We start from the raw sequence: 16,832 nt of genomic DNA, 5'->3' as shown, positions 1-16,832 counted from the left end.
ACGATAATAACAGATTGGCAGACGGAATGTAATAATATGCAAATGAAGATATCTTCTAACGTAGTTACATTTCTTATGCCGAGCTTTTGTGTATAAATTAATGAAATAAAAACTCGTAACGGTGGTTTCAAAACATAGAATTATTGCAGAAATACAATAAGGCAAAGTTTCAAACAATTCATTTTTTTAATGGAACATTTATTTTATGTTCTTTTCAGTCATATGCAGCCCTACAATACACTTGTAAGATTTATTTTGATAAATAACTAAACAATGATACATATATACAGCACATTTGATAAAAAACATTTGAAGCTGACTACCTATGCACTATCTCTTGTACTTATTAGCGTTTTTCCTCAGAAATCACATGACAATCCATATATTTATTGAAATGTCGAGATTCTAATCAACTGCCGAATGTTGTCGTTCGAACGCATTTTTTAATATTTGTGATTTCTGTTATGTAACTCTAGAATTTATAGTGCTGTATTGAGTGGTTTTTGAAAATCTCATCACCATATTAGATCAAAAAGCGCTATCATCATAAATCGAACTAACTATTTCAATAGCTCTGAAATTGCTGTTCAAACATGTTTTTTTAATTGTTCAGATTAAATATTTAGTTTTAGGTGGATAATTCGCCCTATTTCGTAAACAAGGTGTTATGCGATTCAAAGGGTCAAATTGATTTGTGTACACTATTATATCAAATGAATAGCTACTTAGATCTTGCTTCGGGATTCATTACTGTATTGGTTAATTTCTATCTAGCAACTTCACTGATGATACTTTTCAGTCTGATTTATCCTCACTGCCAGAGAAAATAATATTGTTTGAGATAATCAGGACTACTAATTATAATTTTCATCATTTACTTGGAACCTGCGGATATATTGCTGGAAACTAACTTGAGTGATGCGTGTTACACGACCTAAATCAGTGTTTAAATTTTAGACTCAGCTTGGTATCAGTTAGTTCTACCGCACAGTTGAGTGAATAGATTACCATTTTACAGCTGGTGATTATGATATTCAATGTACTGAATTAAAATTCGTAGGACTAAACTGTAATATTAATTTTGGCTGGGATGTTTTCTCCATTTTATCGAACGAACTCAATAATAAGTAAGTAATCTGACCGAAATTTGTGCAATTTTCTAAAGGTTTAATTGTAAAGAGGAGTTCAACAACTGATGAGAAATGGTATTTGACTCTTAAAAAAATATGAATTATTTATGTTGAGTAATCGGTAATCTTTGTTTAATCTATATGACCGTCAGAAAAGTTACATTTAAATGAGAATTAAACATGACGGTTACTTATTGATTGAAGCATTAATGAAATTAAAATTTATTTCCTGACCTTATACATAAACATCACGTTTCATTGTTTAAGCAATGATTTATTGAAGAGAAAATTCCTTGTATCAAGGTATTATTATTAATTAGGTCGCAAGTTCCATATTATTTCCCTTAATCATTAAATTTGAGGGCAGATATCTTACTTCTCTTTTTATCTAGAGTAGAGAAATTTGGCTGAATACTTTTTTTAGCATTAAATAAGATTAGAAAAAACAAAATCTCAGTTGACTATGAAGAAATCAATTATTAGTTTGGAATTTTATTCACTATCAACCAAACGTACTTTCTCAATTTGTACTCCGATTGTTTGCAAATTATCTTCAAATGTCTTTCGATAAATACTATTGATTTTTTTCACTTTATTGATTATAGTTTCATTAACTGGTTCATCCCAAACCAAAACATAATCTTGGAAGGAAAAATATAACACGTAATGAAATACATAATCATTTATTAAATGTAATTTTGAAGTCAATTCTTTTGTATATAAAAATTTGTTGTTGTATAATTAATGAAAAACACATAAGTACAGCGCATCCACGATCCCGCCTTCCGCGAGATTCGGACCTAGAACTTATCAGCCTCGCGCGCGAGCGCTTAACCACTAGACCACTGAGCCGGCATCCAACGGTGTTAATGTTTAACTTCAACTAATCCATGAAATTTAGCGACACATCTACCATTGTCATCAGTGAGCTGATATCTCACAACAGACCTGGTTGAACTCCGATGGTCACTGCTTCTCACTAGAACTCCAGGAAATGCCTGTTGAATTCAGTCACCAGTGAGTAGATGATTATTATCAGAAGGGGTTTTGCGGAGATTAATTGATATTAATTTTGCCTACTTATAATCTATAGTTGATTATTTGAAAGACAATTACTATATTTCACTTAATCCACCTAAGGATTTGGATGAAAGTTATATTTTAAAACTCAAATCAAAATCTTGTGTAGTCATCGAAATCCAAGTATTTGTATCCTAGAATCTACATATTTTAACTGTAGTTAATTATGCAAATAAAGCAAAATACTTATCGAAAACTTTTGATAACTTACTGTCTTATTTCTAACATCATTGACTCAAATGGTTATGATTTCTTATTACGGTTTTAATAAACCTTACCAAAACTAGTCACCAGTAAGCATATGGTCGGTATCGATTTTAAGACAATAATTACATTTCAATTACAAGAAACCTTTATAAAATTATCATCGTATGAAATAATTGTTGCAATATTTTTTTAATATCGAATAAAAGGTATCTGTACTTTGACAAATGTAATCACTTATAAATGATGATTTATCTCAGTGAAATAGACGCGATTATTCGTCTTGTAGATAAGATATAATGTTAAAAACTGTTTATTCAACATGTTTTCAACATTTGAATAAACGAACATGTTTCACTTCAGTGAATTCATTGAATGTTAGAATAAAACAAAGCTAGTGTAACTGTTTAACGAAAAAGTCTGCAAAGATATAAAAAAATGGCTTGAAATAATACAAATGTTTTCCGTTTGTATGAATAATCATATGGCTTATAAATAACATAGCATTTGTGCTCATTGATTCAGAAGTCATGGAGTTTCTATGCTATATGAAACAAAAATCTTCGGTACTGTTTATTTACTTACCATTTTAGAATCCAGATCTGTTCCCTGTGATAAGTCGGTGCTGTGAATTATGACGATATTCAGTAATTTGTTTTAGAACTATGGCCGTAAAATATGTATTTTGCAGCAAATTTCATTTCATAAGTTTTCTTAGATTTTGTGTAATCTTTATATTACAGAATCTGAGGATCGTATAATGTAACCATTTATTTAGAAATTTACTTATTTAACTATTGGGAACAACGATATCTGACATTAATCTCAATTAATACTAGTTTTATGAGCGTTTCAGATGTATCTATTAACATTGGATTATCTTTCATAAGTCAGACTGAAGTGTACGACAGTTTTATATGAAACAATGAAAACAATATGCAAGAGAAACCTAGAATTGTATTCATTCAAATTGTTATTTGCAATTTAAATATACAACCCATTAACTGACCAATTTTTCTTTTTCCATCATTAAAGTAATATCCAAAATCTGAGTGTATTTGACTCTGTGGAGAACAGGAAAAATAATGATGCATTAGATATCGGTAGTGAAAAACTCATAATTAGAGACGCGAATAGAGTTTATCGTAAAGAAATGATGTGAACTTATCGAAAAAAGAAGATAAATACCTGGATATGTTTCACTAAAATGATAGGTCTTTTAGTCCACAAGAGTTTTTCAAAGTATAGATAATCTTAACTGAATATTAGAGCAATTCATTTTTATATTAGTTGTTTGAATCTTCTCATTGATGTTTAGAACTGTAATTGATCAGTCTTTTATTAGAGCTCTTGTGTTTATTGATGTCTATCATTAAACTTGTTTTTGTCTTAACTATTACTAACATTGTCAATAGTCGATGTTTCAAAATCGAAATGTACGAAATATGTTATTTCTACTAAACGACAGACATAACAAAGTCGATTGATCCGAATGCATTTTAAATCTTTTACTGTTTCAGCTAGTGTGTATTAGCCATCCAGACTTGATTAAACTGGAGATGAATTATTGGCGAATCTTACGATGATAATTTATTTGGCGAGACTATAATTTATGGACGAAATGATCTGATTTATGATAACAGGTCTCGAATTTTTGTGCAGAATTCATTCGTCCATTTGGCTAAATAGCGTTTTGGCGTTTAAGCTGATGTCAGTTTGTGATGAAAGTATTGAATCTAATGCCTAACCCCAACCTTAACCATAATCATTATCTTGATTACTCACACTGGTTCATAACCCTCATTTAACACTAGCAAGTAGGTGGACACATTAAACGTCACTTTAACGTCGCTCAAAGGTCGTCCATGAATTATTGTCACACCATTTATTTAACTACGAAGTTATTGAATTTTCAAACAATCTGGTCATTAATCTTAGTGTTACAGCTACAAATTCATTTACTTCTGATGGATTTCAATATTGATTTGGTGGGTTAGTATTAGATAAACTCTAAGGTCATTTTATATAACTAGAGTAGTTGTATATGGGGATACGTTTCATATCGCCGATAGTCCTGTTCAGTAAAGAAGAAATAGTGAGAAATTATTGAAACCATTATTCTAGTTTTCATTATGTTACACACAATAGGTGAATTAATTAATCCACTCTAAAAGATTCATTCTTGATTGAACTTCTGAAATAAACGATGTTTGTCAGAGTCAATAGGACTCTGAACATCAATTATTACTTTCAAGTATATGTATGGAAATATGGAATAATAAATAGTGACAGAGTAGTTATATTTAATTTTGGTTGAAGGTTTTCTGTAATCATTTATACTGTTGAGTATTACAAAAGTATTACATAGCATGATCCCTCATAAAAACACAAAATAACGTTTTTGGAGCTAACAATTCATTTCAAATCATAAAACTTCTAATGACTGAGTTACGAATTGACTCAATAGAATGGATTTCTATTGTGTTAATAATAACAGATTATATTGGATAAATGTTATCTGAACCAATTGAATTGTTTCCTAGCTTCTTATAACCTGGAATCAGGGTATATTCGCATAACTTTATTCGTGTTCACGAATAAATATTACTTATTACAACAAAATAGTGCAACTACAGAAGTCAATCTGTACTTCCGGAAAGTAAAGTTAAAAATATAAAATATAAAATAGTAGAAAATATAAGCGGACAAAAGTACTAACAAACTAAATGAATAAATGAGCATATGAAATGGATAAGCTGGTGTGGAAAGAAAATATTAGTGACAGTAGTGAACTCGGTTTGTTTTAATACTTGGTTGAAAACTCTATAAGATTGAATCACTTCTTTGAATTAAAAAAATAATAATGTTTAATTAAATAAGATCTATTCAAAAAAAGTGATACATAATGATGGTATATGAACAATCAAATTTCTGAATTAGAACTTATTCTACAAAGTCAAATGTATGGGTTACTTTAAATGGTGCCTTCAACTAGGGAAAATGTTATAGTCAGTTCCCTACATCTAGTATTTATTTCATCATGTTATCTATTTTATGGTGATGAATGGCGAAATACAATCGGATGTGTAGTATCATACTCTATTTGTTATCTGTACTCTATAAGTAATGAACTAATGAACTATAATTAATTAAAGGTGAAAATTCCGAATATTTCTTTATTTTCTTAGTTGATCTTGTTTAAAAGACTAAATAACAATCATTAAATTTAATTAACAGAACAGGGAGATTTAAAGTAAAATGACCTCACTGGTAACTGTTCAGTTCATACAATCAATCATTAACAAATTCATTTTGTCAAATGTGGTTTGAATGTGTGTATTTACAAGTAATGGTTTCATTGTCTTAGAAAAGCAATACGTATATAAATGATTCTTTTATTCAGTATACAAAATATTTAAGTAGTATTTACTCATTACTCAAAAAAAGGAAGTGAGATTATATTTTAAAGCAAATCAAATGAGGATTTTACATAAAGGAGTCACTAATGAGTGGGTAGACATTTTAAAAATGGGTAAGATATTACTGATATAAGTTAAAGTAGGGTAAAGTTTAATACTCGATTTCACAAAATAAAGTTATGAAACTCTACAGTAAGAAAATCAAAATGTGAAAAGCTAAAAAAAATATAAGTTATACCAATAGAAGTGGTAAAGAAAACCAACTAGGTTTAATGCCAGCTTCGTGTTTTTGTGTGAAGTGTCATTGATGAGTTACGTAAAACTAAGCGAAACACCATTTTGGGCTTAGTTTGCCTGAATACAGTAATGAAGTAATTAGTGACTATACATCTCGATATTTTCAAAATGTTTTTTTCCTTTACATTATCATTTATGTCACGAATAAGTATTGATGGTATGTTTAGCTTTTATTAAATAGGTTCAATGCTAGTACTCAAAGACTGACAACTGAAATAGTTAAACAAAATGACATCACATTTTGTTAAATTAATGTTCAGACCCCATGAAACAGAAATTGGATTGTAAAACATGTATCCTGTTCATTATGTTTGATTTCATTGTAGAAAATGTCTAGACAAAAATAAACTATTTCATATCATATTCAATTTTATTATTCAGTGATTAAATGCTATGTGTATTGTAAATCTATAGAAATATGAAGAATGGATATTATCTGATGTTGATTATTAGTTTTACTTTGCTATCATTTTGTATAAAATCATTTCTAAGCATTATCATTTGTGCAGCTATCTTAATTTAAAGTTATATAATCACTGAACGTATTTCTAAATTTGAATAGTTTATTCATTAAACACCATCAGTATATTACTACTTAAACTAGTGGTTTAAATGACCTTGTTTCATTAAATAAAGTTAAACATTATTACCGTTTGATGCCGGCTCAGTGGTCTAGAAGTTAAGAGTTTGTACACGAGACCGAAAGTTCTGAGTTCAAATCCCGCGAGTGGGATCTTGGATGCGCACTATTGAGGAATTCTATACTAGGACGAAATGACTGTCCAGTGCTTTCAGATTTTCCATAGTGATCTAGCTTTAATTGACTCATGAATTCAACTATTAAACCAACCATAATTAAATGAACTTGTGTTTACAAATATCCTTTCAACTTATTTGTTTTATGCAGTTCTTCCTGTTTAACATATTTGAATAAAGCAAGAAAAACAAACTTACCAGAATAATTATCATTCAATAATATTACATAAAATTGTATTAGGTTAAAGAGAATTTATAGAACAAGTGTATTCATATTAGTCTGCTACATATATTCTTGTTTTTTTCTTTACAAATTTCTTTCTTTCAATTTAATCATGCTAATAGAATATTACCATTTATGAAAATTCATCTACAATGAAAGTTTAGAAATAATCACCTTGTATTTGAAAATAATCCAGCTCCATTGAATCCTCATCAAAGCAGCACATACAAACCTTCCTATAGATGTCACTCCACTAACAACCCAAGAAATCAAGATGACCACTAGACAAATCAAGAGCGAGAAAGTAGCAGGACCTGATAATATACAAGTTGAAGCACTGAAGTCAGACATTGATGCAACTACAAACATGCTTCACCTTCTATTCAAGAAGATTTGGGAGGAGGAATAAGTGCCGACGGACTGGAAAGATGGATAGTTCATCAAGATTCCGAAGAAAGGAGACCTGAGAAAATGTGAAAACTACACGGGCATCACATTACTATCAGTACCGGGAAAAGTTTTCAACAGAATGTTGCTGAACCAGATGAACGACTCAGTAAACGCCAAACTTCGAGATCAACAGGGCGGTTCCGTAAGGATAGGTAATGCACAAACCAAACCACGACACTACGTATCACCGTTAAACTCATCACTATACATCAACGTCATAGACTATGAGAAGGCGTTTGGTACTGTGGACAGGAGAAAATTATGGTAACTTCTTCGACACTATGGAGTTTCTGAGAAGATTGTCAACATTATCCGGAACTCATACGACGGACTACAGTGAAAAGTGGTTCATGGAGGACAGCTGACAGGTGCATTGCAAGTAAGGACCGGAGTGAGATAAGGCCGTCTACTCTTCCCATTCCTCTTTCTTCTGGTGATCGACTAGATTATGATGACCTCGACATCTGGGGTAAAACACGGAATAAAATGAAGAGCTAAGAACCAGTTAGACGATTTGGACTTAGCAGATGACCTAGCCCTCCTATCGCATGCACACGAACAAATACAGAAGAAGACAGCTAGTGTAGCAGCAGTCTCTATATCAGCAGGCCTTAACATACACAAGGGGAAAACCAAGATCCTCAAATACAACATGGAGAACACCAACCCGATCACTCTTAATGGAGAAGTTCTGGAAGAGGTGGAATCTTTCACGTACCTAGGAAGAATCAGTGATGGATAAGGGGGATCCGATGCAGACGTAAATGCGATAATTGACAAAGTTAGGGCCGCATTCCTACAGTTTTAGAACATATGGAACTCGATACGGCTGTCAACCAATATCAAAGTCAGAATGTTCAATACGAACTTCAAGACAGTTCTACTATACGGAGCTGAAACTTGGAGAACTACTACAACCATCATCAAGAAGGTAGAAGTATTAATAAACAATTGTCTACTCAAGGTGCTCAATATTCGTTCAGGGAATAACATCAGCAACACCCTACTGTGGGAGAGAACAAATCAGGTTTCAGCTGTGGAGGAAATTTGGAAAAGACGTCGGAAGTGGATAGGACACACATTGAGGAAATCATCAAACTACATTACGAGGCAAGTGCTTGCCTATAATCCTGAAGAGAAACGGAAAAGAGGAAGAATAAAGAAGACACTACGTTGAGAATTGGAAGCAGACAAAAAAAAGATGAATAGCAATTGAAAAGAACTGGAAAGGATTGCCCAGGACAGGGTTGGATTGAGAGTGCTGGTGGGCGGCCTATGCTCCTCCACGAGGGGCAAAAGTCTTAAGTAAGTAAGTAATTTGGAAATAATTCTTTCTAAATAAGTTAATCTATAATAAGTAGCCTGGATTTTTTAATCATTATTTTTCTTTACCCATATATCTTTTTCTAGACCGTCTCACTACTCATATAATTTTTAATATTTATCTAAAATCGATGTAAGAATAACTGAATATGTCTTTTTTTTAGTACAGTATTAATTGATATACTTCGGACTGCTTTTTCCCCGTTAGATCATTTCCGCTTTCGGTTTAAGTTATTTTATTATGGGATAGGTTTGATTATTTAATGTAATAATTATATGGTATATATATATATATATATATATATACTTATGTTTAGAAATTTAGTTTTAATGACCACTTTTTAAAAATTAACCATTTTCATGGTTCATATACAACTGAGCTGCTTGACTGATTTAATAAATTTAAACTATCTTTTGATATGATTTTAGTTTAATTTGTAACAAATAATAATACTTTGGACAAATTGAGTTTTGACATTATAGCTGATATCAGTTCATGATGAAAATCTTAAATCTAATTCCTAACACTAACTATCAACTGTAAATCATAATTCTAATCCCTCACAATGTTTCATAATACTAATTTGATCCTAGCAAGGTCAATTCAGTGTCACTCAATGGTCGTCCATAAATTGTAATCTCACCCAAATTTTTCTTCTACTCTATGAACTATACACGAAATTCATTTTTTTGGTTTTTGACGAGTATAGTTTCTGGATATATTGTAAACGCAAATGAAAATTGCACTGTGATTCCTTCAAGAAATAAAAAACAGATAGCTTAAGTGTATTTACAGTGTTAAGCCGTAGTATATGCTATTTATGTTGAAAGATATAAATAGTACATAGCACTAGTTGGGAGTGAAAAGCCTGGTATTAGAAGATTCAGTAAATTAAAATGAAAGGAAATAAAAAGTAATTATGTATTTAATATGTGGTATTCATATTTTGTAAAAACATTGAAATTTCGCATTATTTAATAAATTGGTTGTCTTCACCAGCGTTCTTCCTTCACTACAAAGCCACTGGAAGAGCTACTAGAATGTAAACATTTTTCGTAAATTCAAACTTGCAATTTTTTTATAATAAATGAAACATCATATATATAAACGAAGACTTCGACCAACTGTTGAATACTGTATAAAATCGATAGGATCATGTTAAGATGTAACAATAAAATAATATTGTTGTATTCCAGAACTTAGATAGGGAAACCAATTTATTCTTCAGTACAGAATTAAAGAGTGCTTTCACAAAATATGTAAACCACACATTAAATACATAATTAACACATCTTCAGTCAGTTTTCCTTTACATACTTTGTGTTTCTTTCAATTAGTTTCTTGTTATTACAATTACTTTTTATTTCCTTTCATTTTAATTTACTGAATCTTCTAATACCAGGCTTTTCACTCCCAACTAGTGCTATGTACTATTTATATCTTTCAACATAAATAGCATATACTACGGCTTAACACTGTAAATACACTTAAGCTATCTGTTTTTTATTTCTTGAAGGAATCACAGTGCAATTTTCATTTGCGTTTACAATATATCCAGAAACTATACTCGTCAAAAACCAAAAAAATGAATTTCGTGTATAGTTCATAGAGTAGAAGAAAAATTTGGGTGAGATTACAATTTATGGACGACCATTGAGTGACACTGAATTGACCTTGAGAGTGTCCACCTAATAACTAGGATCAAATTAGTATTATGAAACATTGTGAGGGATTAGAATTATGATTTACAGTTGATAGTTAGTGTTAGGAATTAGATTTAAGATTTTCATCATGAACTGATATCAGCTATAATATCAAAACTCAATTTATCCAAATGGATGAGTGAATTTTGCACTAAAATCAAAGTTATCTTATACCTAATTGGTTCGTCCGTAAATTATAATCTCACTGAAATTTGTTCATATAACTAGATATCTTGAAGTAATAATTATAATAATATACTTGCTTACCGCCGCCCTATAGTTAAATTTAAGCAATTTTTATTCTTTTTTTAAATCAACTCATTCCCACGTAGACATGTTCCTTATTTTCAGAACATGTTACTAATTGTTTTTGTTGACGGTAATCTATTAAACAAAAAAATTGTTTGATTTCACTTAATTTTATAGGAACAAATAATAATAATAATAAAGAATATTGTATATCAATGGTATGATTTAGTTTCACATTGTAAATAATAAGTGTTTGACAGTTCATTCATGGGAATCAATCCTAAAACCATTAAACCATTCCATTTATGTATTCACTAATTAATTCATTGATCAAGTATGCTGGTATAATTAGTGTCATTGTGAATAACAGAATACAGGGTTTAAGAAAATAAAAATTAGAAGAAAAAAACACACTAAACAATAAATATTTAATTTGTAAACAAAAGGAATACACATACTTTCAATTGTACTCGTTAACTGATTTTGTACATGAATGAATATTGAAATGAAATAGTAAATGAAAAAAAACAAAAACAAAAAACAAATACAAGGAAAGTATTCATAAAATATAGTTATTGATTAAATTCGTTATAGTTGATTCAAATATAATTGAAGTGAATAAAATACAACCCGCTTCACAATATAGCAACTCATATACAATTGAGTTTGTTCATATTTCATTTGGATAAACCGTTTTTTTTAACTTATTTAACGGGCAGAGTCATTTGTACAATAACAACTTATCTATATAATTGTATCTTTATTTATTTATTTATTTTCTGGATTGAGACCATGAACCGATTGATGTTAGACCACCATTGAAAACCTGGAAGCACTGGACGACTGTTTCGTCCTATTATGGGACTCCTCAGTAGTGCACATCCACGATCCCACTCGCGGGATTCGAACCCAGGGCCTTCAGTCTCAGATGCGAACGCTGAACCTACTGGACCACTGAGCCGGCATCCAATGGTGCTAAGTTCTAACATCAACCACTGCTGAGGAATCCCACACTAGGACAAAACGGCCGTCCAGTGCTTATAGGTTTTCAATGGTGGTCTAACATCAATCGACTCATGATGTCAATCAAAAACTTAACGATCTCCACAACCCCTGAACTGTACCATTATTATTGTTGCGCTTGTATTAATAAGTATGCTTAAACATTGCTTACCACTTACTCGGATATTCATTTTGCTAGCTTTAATGTTAGTCGCTTAATTGATTCAACGATTCACTCGTCTCCCCATGTATATATGTTTACATTTTCATCCCATTTATTGAACTCGCTCGCTTGCATTGCGGCATTAACCTATCATTCTTGTTTCGCATGTCTGTGGTTTTGGTTATCTTTGCGTCGTGCAATAATAAACGCGATCAACGCTTCGTACTCGTCTTCTGATTTATATACCGTTGGGGACATTATCTAATAACGGTTATCAGGACGAACTGTTTACAAAGATTAAGGATTATATCGAATACCGACCACTACAACAAGACATTTATACAAAAGATTTGAACTACATTTATTTATGTTTTGAAAAACAATCAATCAGAGAAATAATATGTCTATTTAATATCATGTCATCGTAGTATTAATCTTTTTGTCTCATTAACTGTAATAGAGGATCATGTTATGAAAATAGCTTCAATAAAATAAAATAAATCCAAGCAATTTTGTTTAACGATAATTTTAGAAATCTAAAAATACCTATTTACTGTTTAGTTTTTACTTCAGTTAATCAGGTAATGTATTCAGAAAATTTATAAGACTCACTCGGCAAATCTGGAATAGACCTTCATTTTTATTTCTCGAATATCATAGTAGGTACACTTAAACTAATCTATAGTATAAAATCATTAAAGTGAAAAAACAACTGAAGTAATAAAGCGATAAGCAGTTATTTTATAAAGCCTGAAACATTTTAGGACTTCTCAGTTTCATTGTATTGCAGTCAATATTCAATGTTATCTTCAACTTTACTGACGGTTATCTGTGAGCTTTAGGTTTTTTAACGATATCAGTTCATGATGGAAACTATCATCAAATTCAACAAATCTTCTTACAAAATTCCAATCTTAATAGTATTGTCACCTTATAGTTTTAGTGTCAACATATCAGAAAGAATATCACCTGACGTTAGTCACTTAGAAGGAAATTTATTAGATCCGTAAAATCATGTTTTGTGATAGTTGGGACTCATCAACAAGGTATTTGTGAAACCCTTGTCAAAACTGATGTACCTATGAATGTTCAAATCCACACTAACAGACATTGTAATCAGAGACGTTACAATCAAGTAACTTTGGATTCAGCAGATTTTTTTTGCGAAATTCAGGGAGTTACACGAATCTATCACTAAGCAGAAATCAACGTCCAGTTTCTAGTTTACAATGAACTACTTTTAATGAGTAGTAAGTGCTAACAAAATGACATTATTCCCTGCTTATTGAGTCGTTAATAAAGATTTTTTCTACTAAAACAAGATATGCTTGGGAAAATTTCACAACAAAGCTTAGATTTCAATATTACCTAGTGTTGAAAATTAATAAATGTTTCAAGAAAAAATACTGTATGCAACATCATGCTATACCCATAATAGATATAACTACTTTCAAATATCATGGTTTGGTTAGTAGATAATAATGTTTGTGTTTTGGGTTGTTCACACTGTTAAAATGAAATTCTTGTTTTGAACTATTACACATTCTAAATTTTAAATATGGTAATATCTAGAACTCAGCTTCAAGATAATAAACTATTTAAAATCTGTAATAATAAAGGTAACCATTTTTAAAATGCAAAAATAAAACTGACAGAAACTCCATGTAGATCTACCTCTAAAAATCAATATTAGAAAACTATTAGGCTTAAAAATAACTTCGACTTGCGTTTGTTGAACTGTACTATAATAAGGCTGATTCAGTTTCTTGAATGAATACTTTAACAGTTTTCAAATATGTAGAATTACCATTTTAATATCGTTTTCTTAATTATTCACATCACTAAATGAAAATCCAGAATGTGATGATTCGGAAGAGATAATGAATTCATTTGAATGATGTAAAAGGTCTAAAGTAACTAGTGTTTTACCTAAATAAATGAATCGTGATTCTTTTATTTACGCTACCTAAATCACATACTTCAATGAAAAGTGAGGTATGAACACCATCAAATTTTGGAGATCTCGATCCAGTAAGAATTATTGAGCCACCGATGAATTTATCAATATAAAAATGGTATATTTGTAGAATTCAACATATCTCAGTTTCAGCACTCACAGTGACGCTACTCTACATTTCCATATTTACTATTAAAAGTAAACCGTGTACTTCGGAAAATTAGTATTTTGCAATTGATACATAAACAACCTTGTATTTAACTGTTGAGATAATCTATCGGTTTTATCAATAGTATGTACAAACCTAAACATCTTCATAATTGCCTTAGTCGTGCAGTACAAGCACTTGTATGTATCGATGACATGGCATTTATGCAACGATTATTTGATTCAAATACACTAATTTTTGAAAATACAGTCAAAAATTGGAAATTAGGTTCACAAGCACGGAAGTACACCAACTCTATTTCCCAAGACTGCCATATTTTACGTGACCTAATAAAATAAAACAAATAGTGGTTTAATATCATGTAAAATTTTAAAACCTTAAATGTATAGAATAGTCTATGATAACTGTGATGTAAGCATTCTCTTATAGCACCTTTTAAAGTTCCATAAATGCAACTAGCTGATATCATGTTTGGTTTTTTCTATACTACAGATTATATAAAATATGAATATATATAATTTCATAATCGATAGATTCATGCCTGAATTGGTGGCTTTTTTCAATAAATATTCGTAGTGAGAAGAAATAAGCAAGTCATCTTCTTATTTACCAAAATATCATACTTGAACAAGTTCTACGCTATTGGTGTTGTTAGTAGACAACTATTTGACTTTATAGTCATCAATCTAATTTGTTCTCATCAGTTAGTAAGCTCTGTGTTAGTGTAACGGACACTACTCACAAAATTGTTTGTGAGTATTCTGTAGCGGGATGTGGCGTCGAAGTTGCAACAATTGTCTGCTTGAGTGAAGGGTTTCAGTGCATCAAAAGTAGTGTTGGGAGAATACTTGGAGACCAGATGAGAAGAGAGTTAAGATGGCGGAACGCACCGAAAGATGCAAATGAACGATTGAATGCCATGTATATGTATTATGCAAATACTTTGTAATTCTCTATGAACGTATAAATTCCTCCTGCACATTGCTTTCTCTACATTAATGTTCATGTCATTACAAACCAGCAAAGTGATTTGATGTTCTTGTTGAACCTCCCGTTGACAGTCTTATGTTGGAATTAAAATGGTACTTTAGGGTAATCTTTTGTTGAACAAGTAGCTGGATTAAAATAAAAGGTGAGTTTAGAACAGAGATTCTCGTTTCTGGAGTTTAAAATAGGCGAAAATAGATTTGGAAAAGAAAATAAGTAATGATAAAATTCTCTATCCCATTAAAGAAATGTATATAACATCCATCTGTTCATTCGTGTCATTGTAGTTTTACCCTAAATTAACTCCAGTTGAAATGTTTTTAAAGTTCTGTGAATGTTAGTCTAAAGTACTACTCTGCAGTTGTATGGTCTGTACATTTTTCTCGGATAAGAATCTAATATTATTAACCAAAATCTGAAATTGATAATATATCTGTAATAATTATTTTGTTTCCTGCTTGTGGATAACTTTTTGTAGTGCAGTAATTAATATACATTTGGTGTTTTTATAAAGTCTGTTGACTAAAGACTGATTTCGAGTTGCTTTTCTGATATACTAGTGATAATTCGTGGCGGTTCGAGTTTAATCAAATGCATTGAACGACCGTTTTGCCATATCGTTAACTAACTGAAGTTGGAAATGTTCACCTCGAGGTCAAATCATTGAAATAATTGAGTAACTAAAGAATTTCACTTTATAAAATCTGGTAAAGGTAAACTAAACAATCTCTTAGAACGTGATTGTTTTACAACACAATAGTAAGAAATTATTAAACAGCTCTTTTTTGAAGAATAACTAAACAGGAAAATTATTCAGAGTGGAGTATTTTGAAGTTCAGTTTTACTCACAAACTGTCTTAACTTTTACGATTAACTATGAATAAAAAATAAGGTTATTTCTGGGTAAATATTTACCACATAAAAAGTTCAAATGTAGGGGGAAAACTAATTCAAAATTTTTTTCTGTTCACAGTTAATACTATCACTTAATTGTTATGTTTTAGGATACCGCCGATTTAACATTTAGCAAATCTTACAGATTATGCTTGTGAAAAGAAATACAATCATTTCAAATGAAGTTGAAAAATGATTTGAAATACATGAAAATTATACAACTTATCTGGTTATAATATTCAAAAACATACGGTTAGGGAACAACTATTTTTACCAAAAAATATAAATCATTTACTAGAAATAGTTCCCAAGCTATTTATTACAATTTTAAGTAGAGAAAGATGATGACTAATAGTGGAATTCAGGATATGCGTTTCGTCCTGTTTGGGATTCGTCATTTATTCATCACAATATGTATTATTCCTTTCTACACAAATATGCATAGTAATAGAGAAGAAAATTCATTAATTTTCTATACACAGTTTCTAATACAACTGGTGAAATAGATGTATTTAACTAAAGCATAGTTGACAAAATTGATCATCAGTATAGGGGTTGTGGAGGTTAAGTTTTTGATTGAGATCATGAATCAACTGATGTTAGACCACCGTTGGAAACCTGGAAGCACTGGACGTCCGTTTCGTCCCAGTATGGGACTCTTCAGCAGTGCGCATCCACGATCCCGCTCCCTGCGAGATTCGAACCCAGGACCTATCGGTCTCGCGCCAGGCACTTAACCAACTAGACCACTGAGCCGGCATCCAATGGTGTTAGTGTCGTTAGCCGTGACCAGTGGAGCTAATCCGTGTCGGGTAGAGACAGGTA

At 31.0% G+C, this 16,832-nt stretch overlaps 2 protein-coding genes across 3 annotated transcripts in view; both read right to left on the bottom strand.

Annotated features, from left to right (window-relative positions):
• The window catches only part of ANO7_1 (Anoctamin-7), a 70,937-nt gene that overhangs the window by 48,329 nt on the left and 5,776 nt on the right, over window positions 1–16,832 (bottom strand). For both annotated transcript variants that reach the window (XM_051209174.1, XM_051209175.1), the window contains exons 2-3: window positions 3,424–3,478; window positions 1,647–1,771 (exon numbers count right to left, since the gene is read on the bottom strand). Coding sequence is in view for 1 of the 2 variants with exons in the window: in XM_051209175.1 (XP_051074606.1) it covers window positions 1,647–1,771; window positions 3,424–3,478 (180 nt within the window). In the remaining variant the exon portion in view is untranslated. The remainder of the gene's footprint in view (window positions 1–1,646; window positions 1,772–3,423; window positions 3,479–16,832) is intronic.
• Window positions 14,026–16,644, bottom strand: MS3_00001705 (uncharacterized protein). The gene is made up of 2 exons (XM_051209176.1): window positions 14,262–16,644; window positions 14,026–14,218 (listed from the first exon to the last, which is right to left on the bottom strand). The coding sequence occupies exon 1, from the start codon at window positions 14,593–14,595 to the stop codon at window positions 14,272–14,274; it is 324 nt and encodes a 107-aa protein (XP_051074607.1). The 5' UTR covers window positions 14,596–16,644; the 3' UTR covers window positions 14,026–14,218; window positions 14,262–14,271.

The sequence above is a fragment of the Schistosoma haematobium genome, chromosome 1 (assembly GCF_000699445.3).
Source record: "Schistosoma haematobium chromosome 1, whole genome shotgun sequence".
Taxonomy (NCBI): Eukaryota; Metazoa; Platyhelminthes; class Trematoda; order Strigeidida; family Schistosomatidae; genus Schistosoma; species Schistosoma haematobium.
Note: the sequence above shows the minus strand (reverse complement) of the source record. Positions and strands in the feature narration are given on the sequence as shown.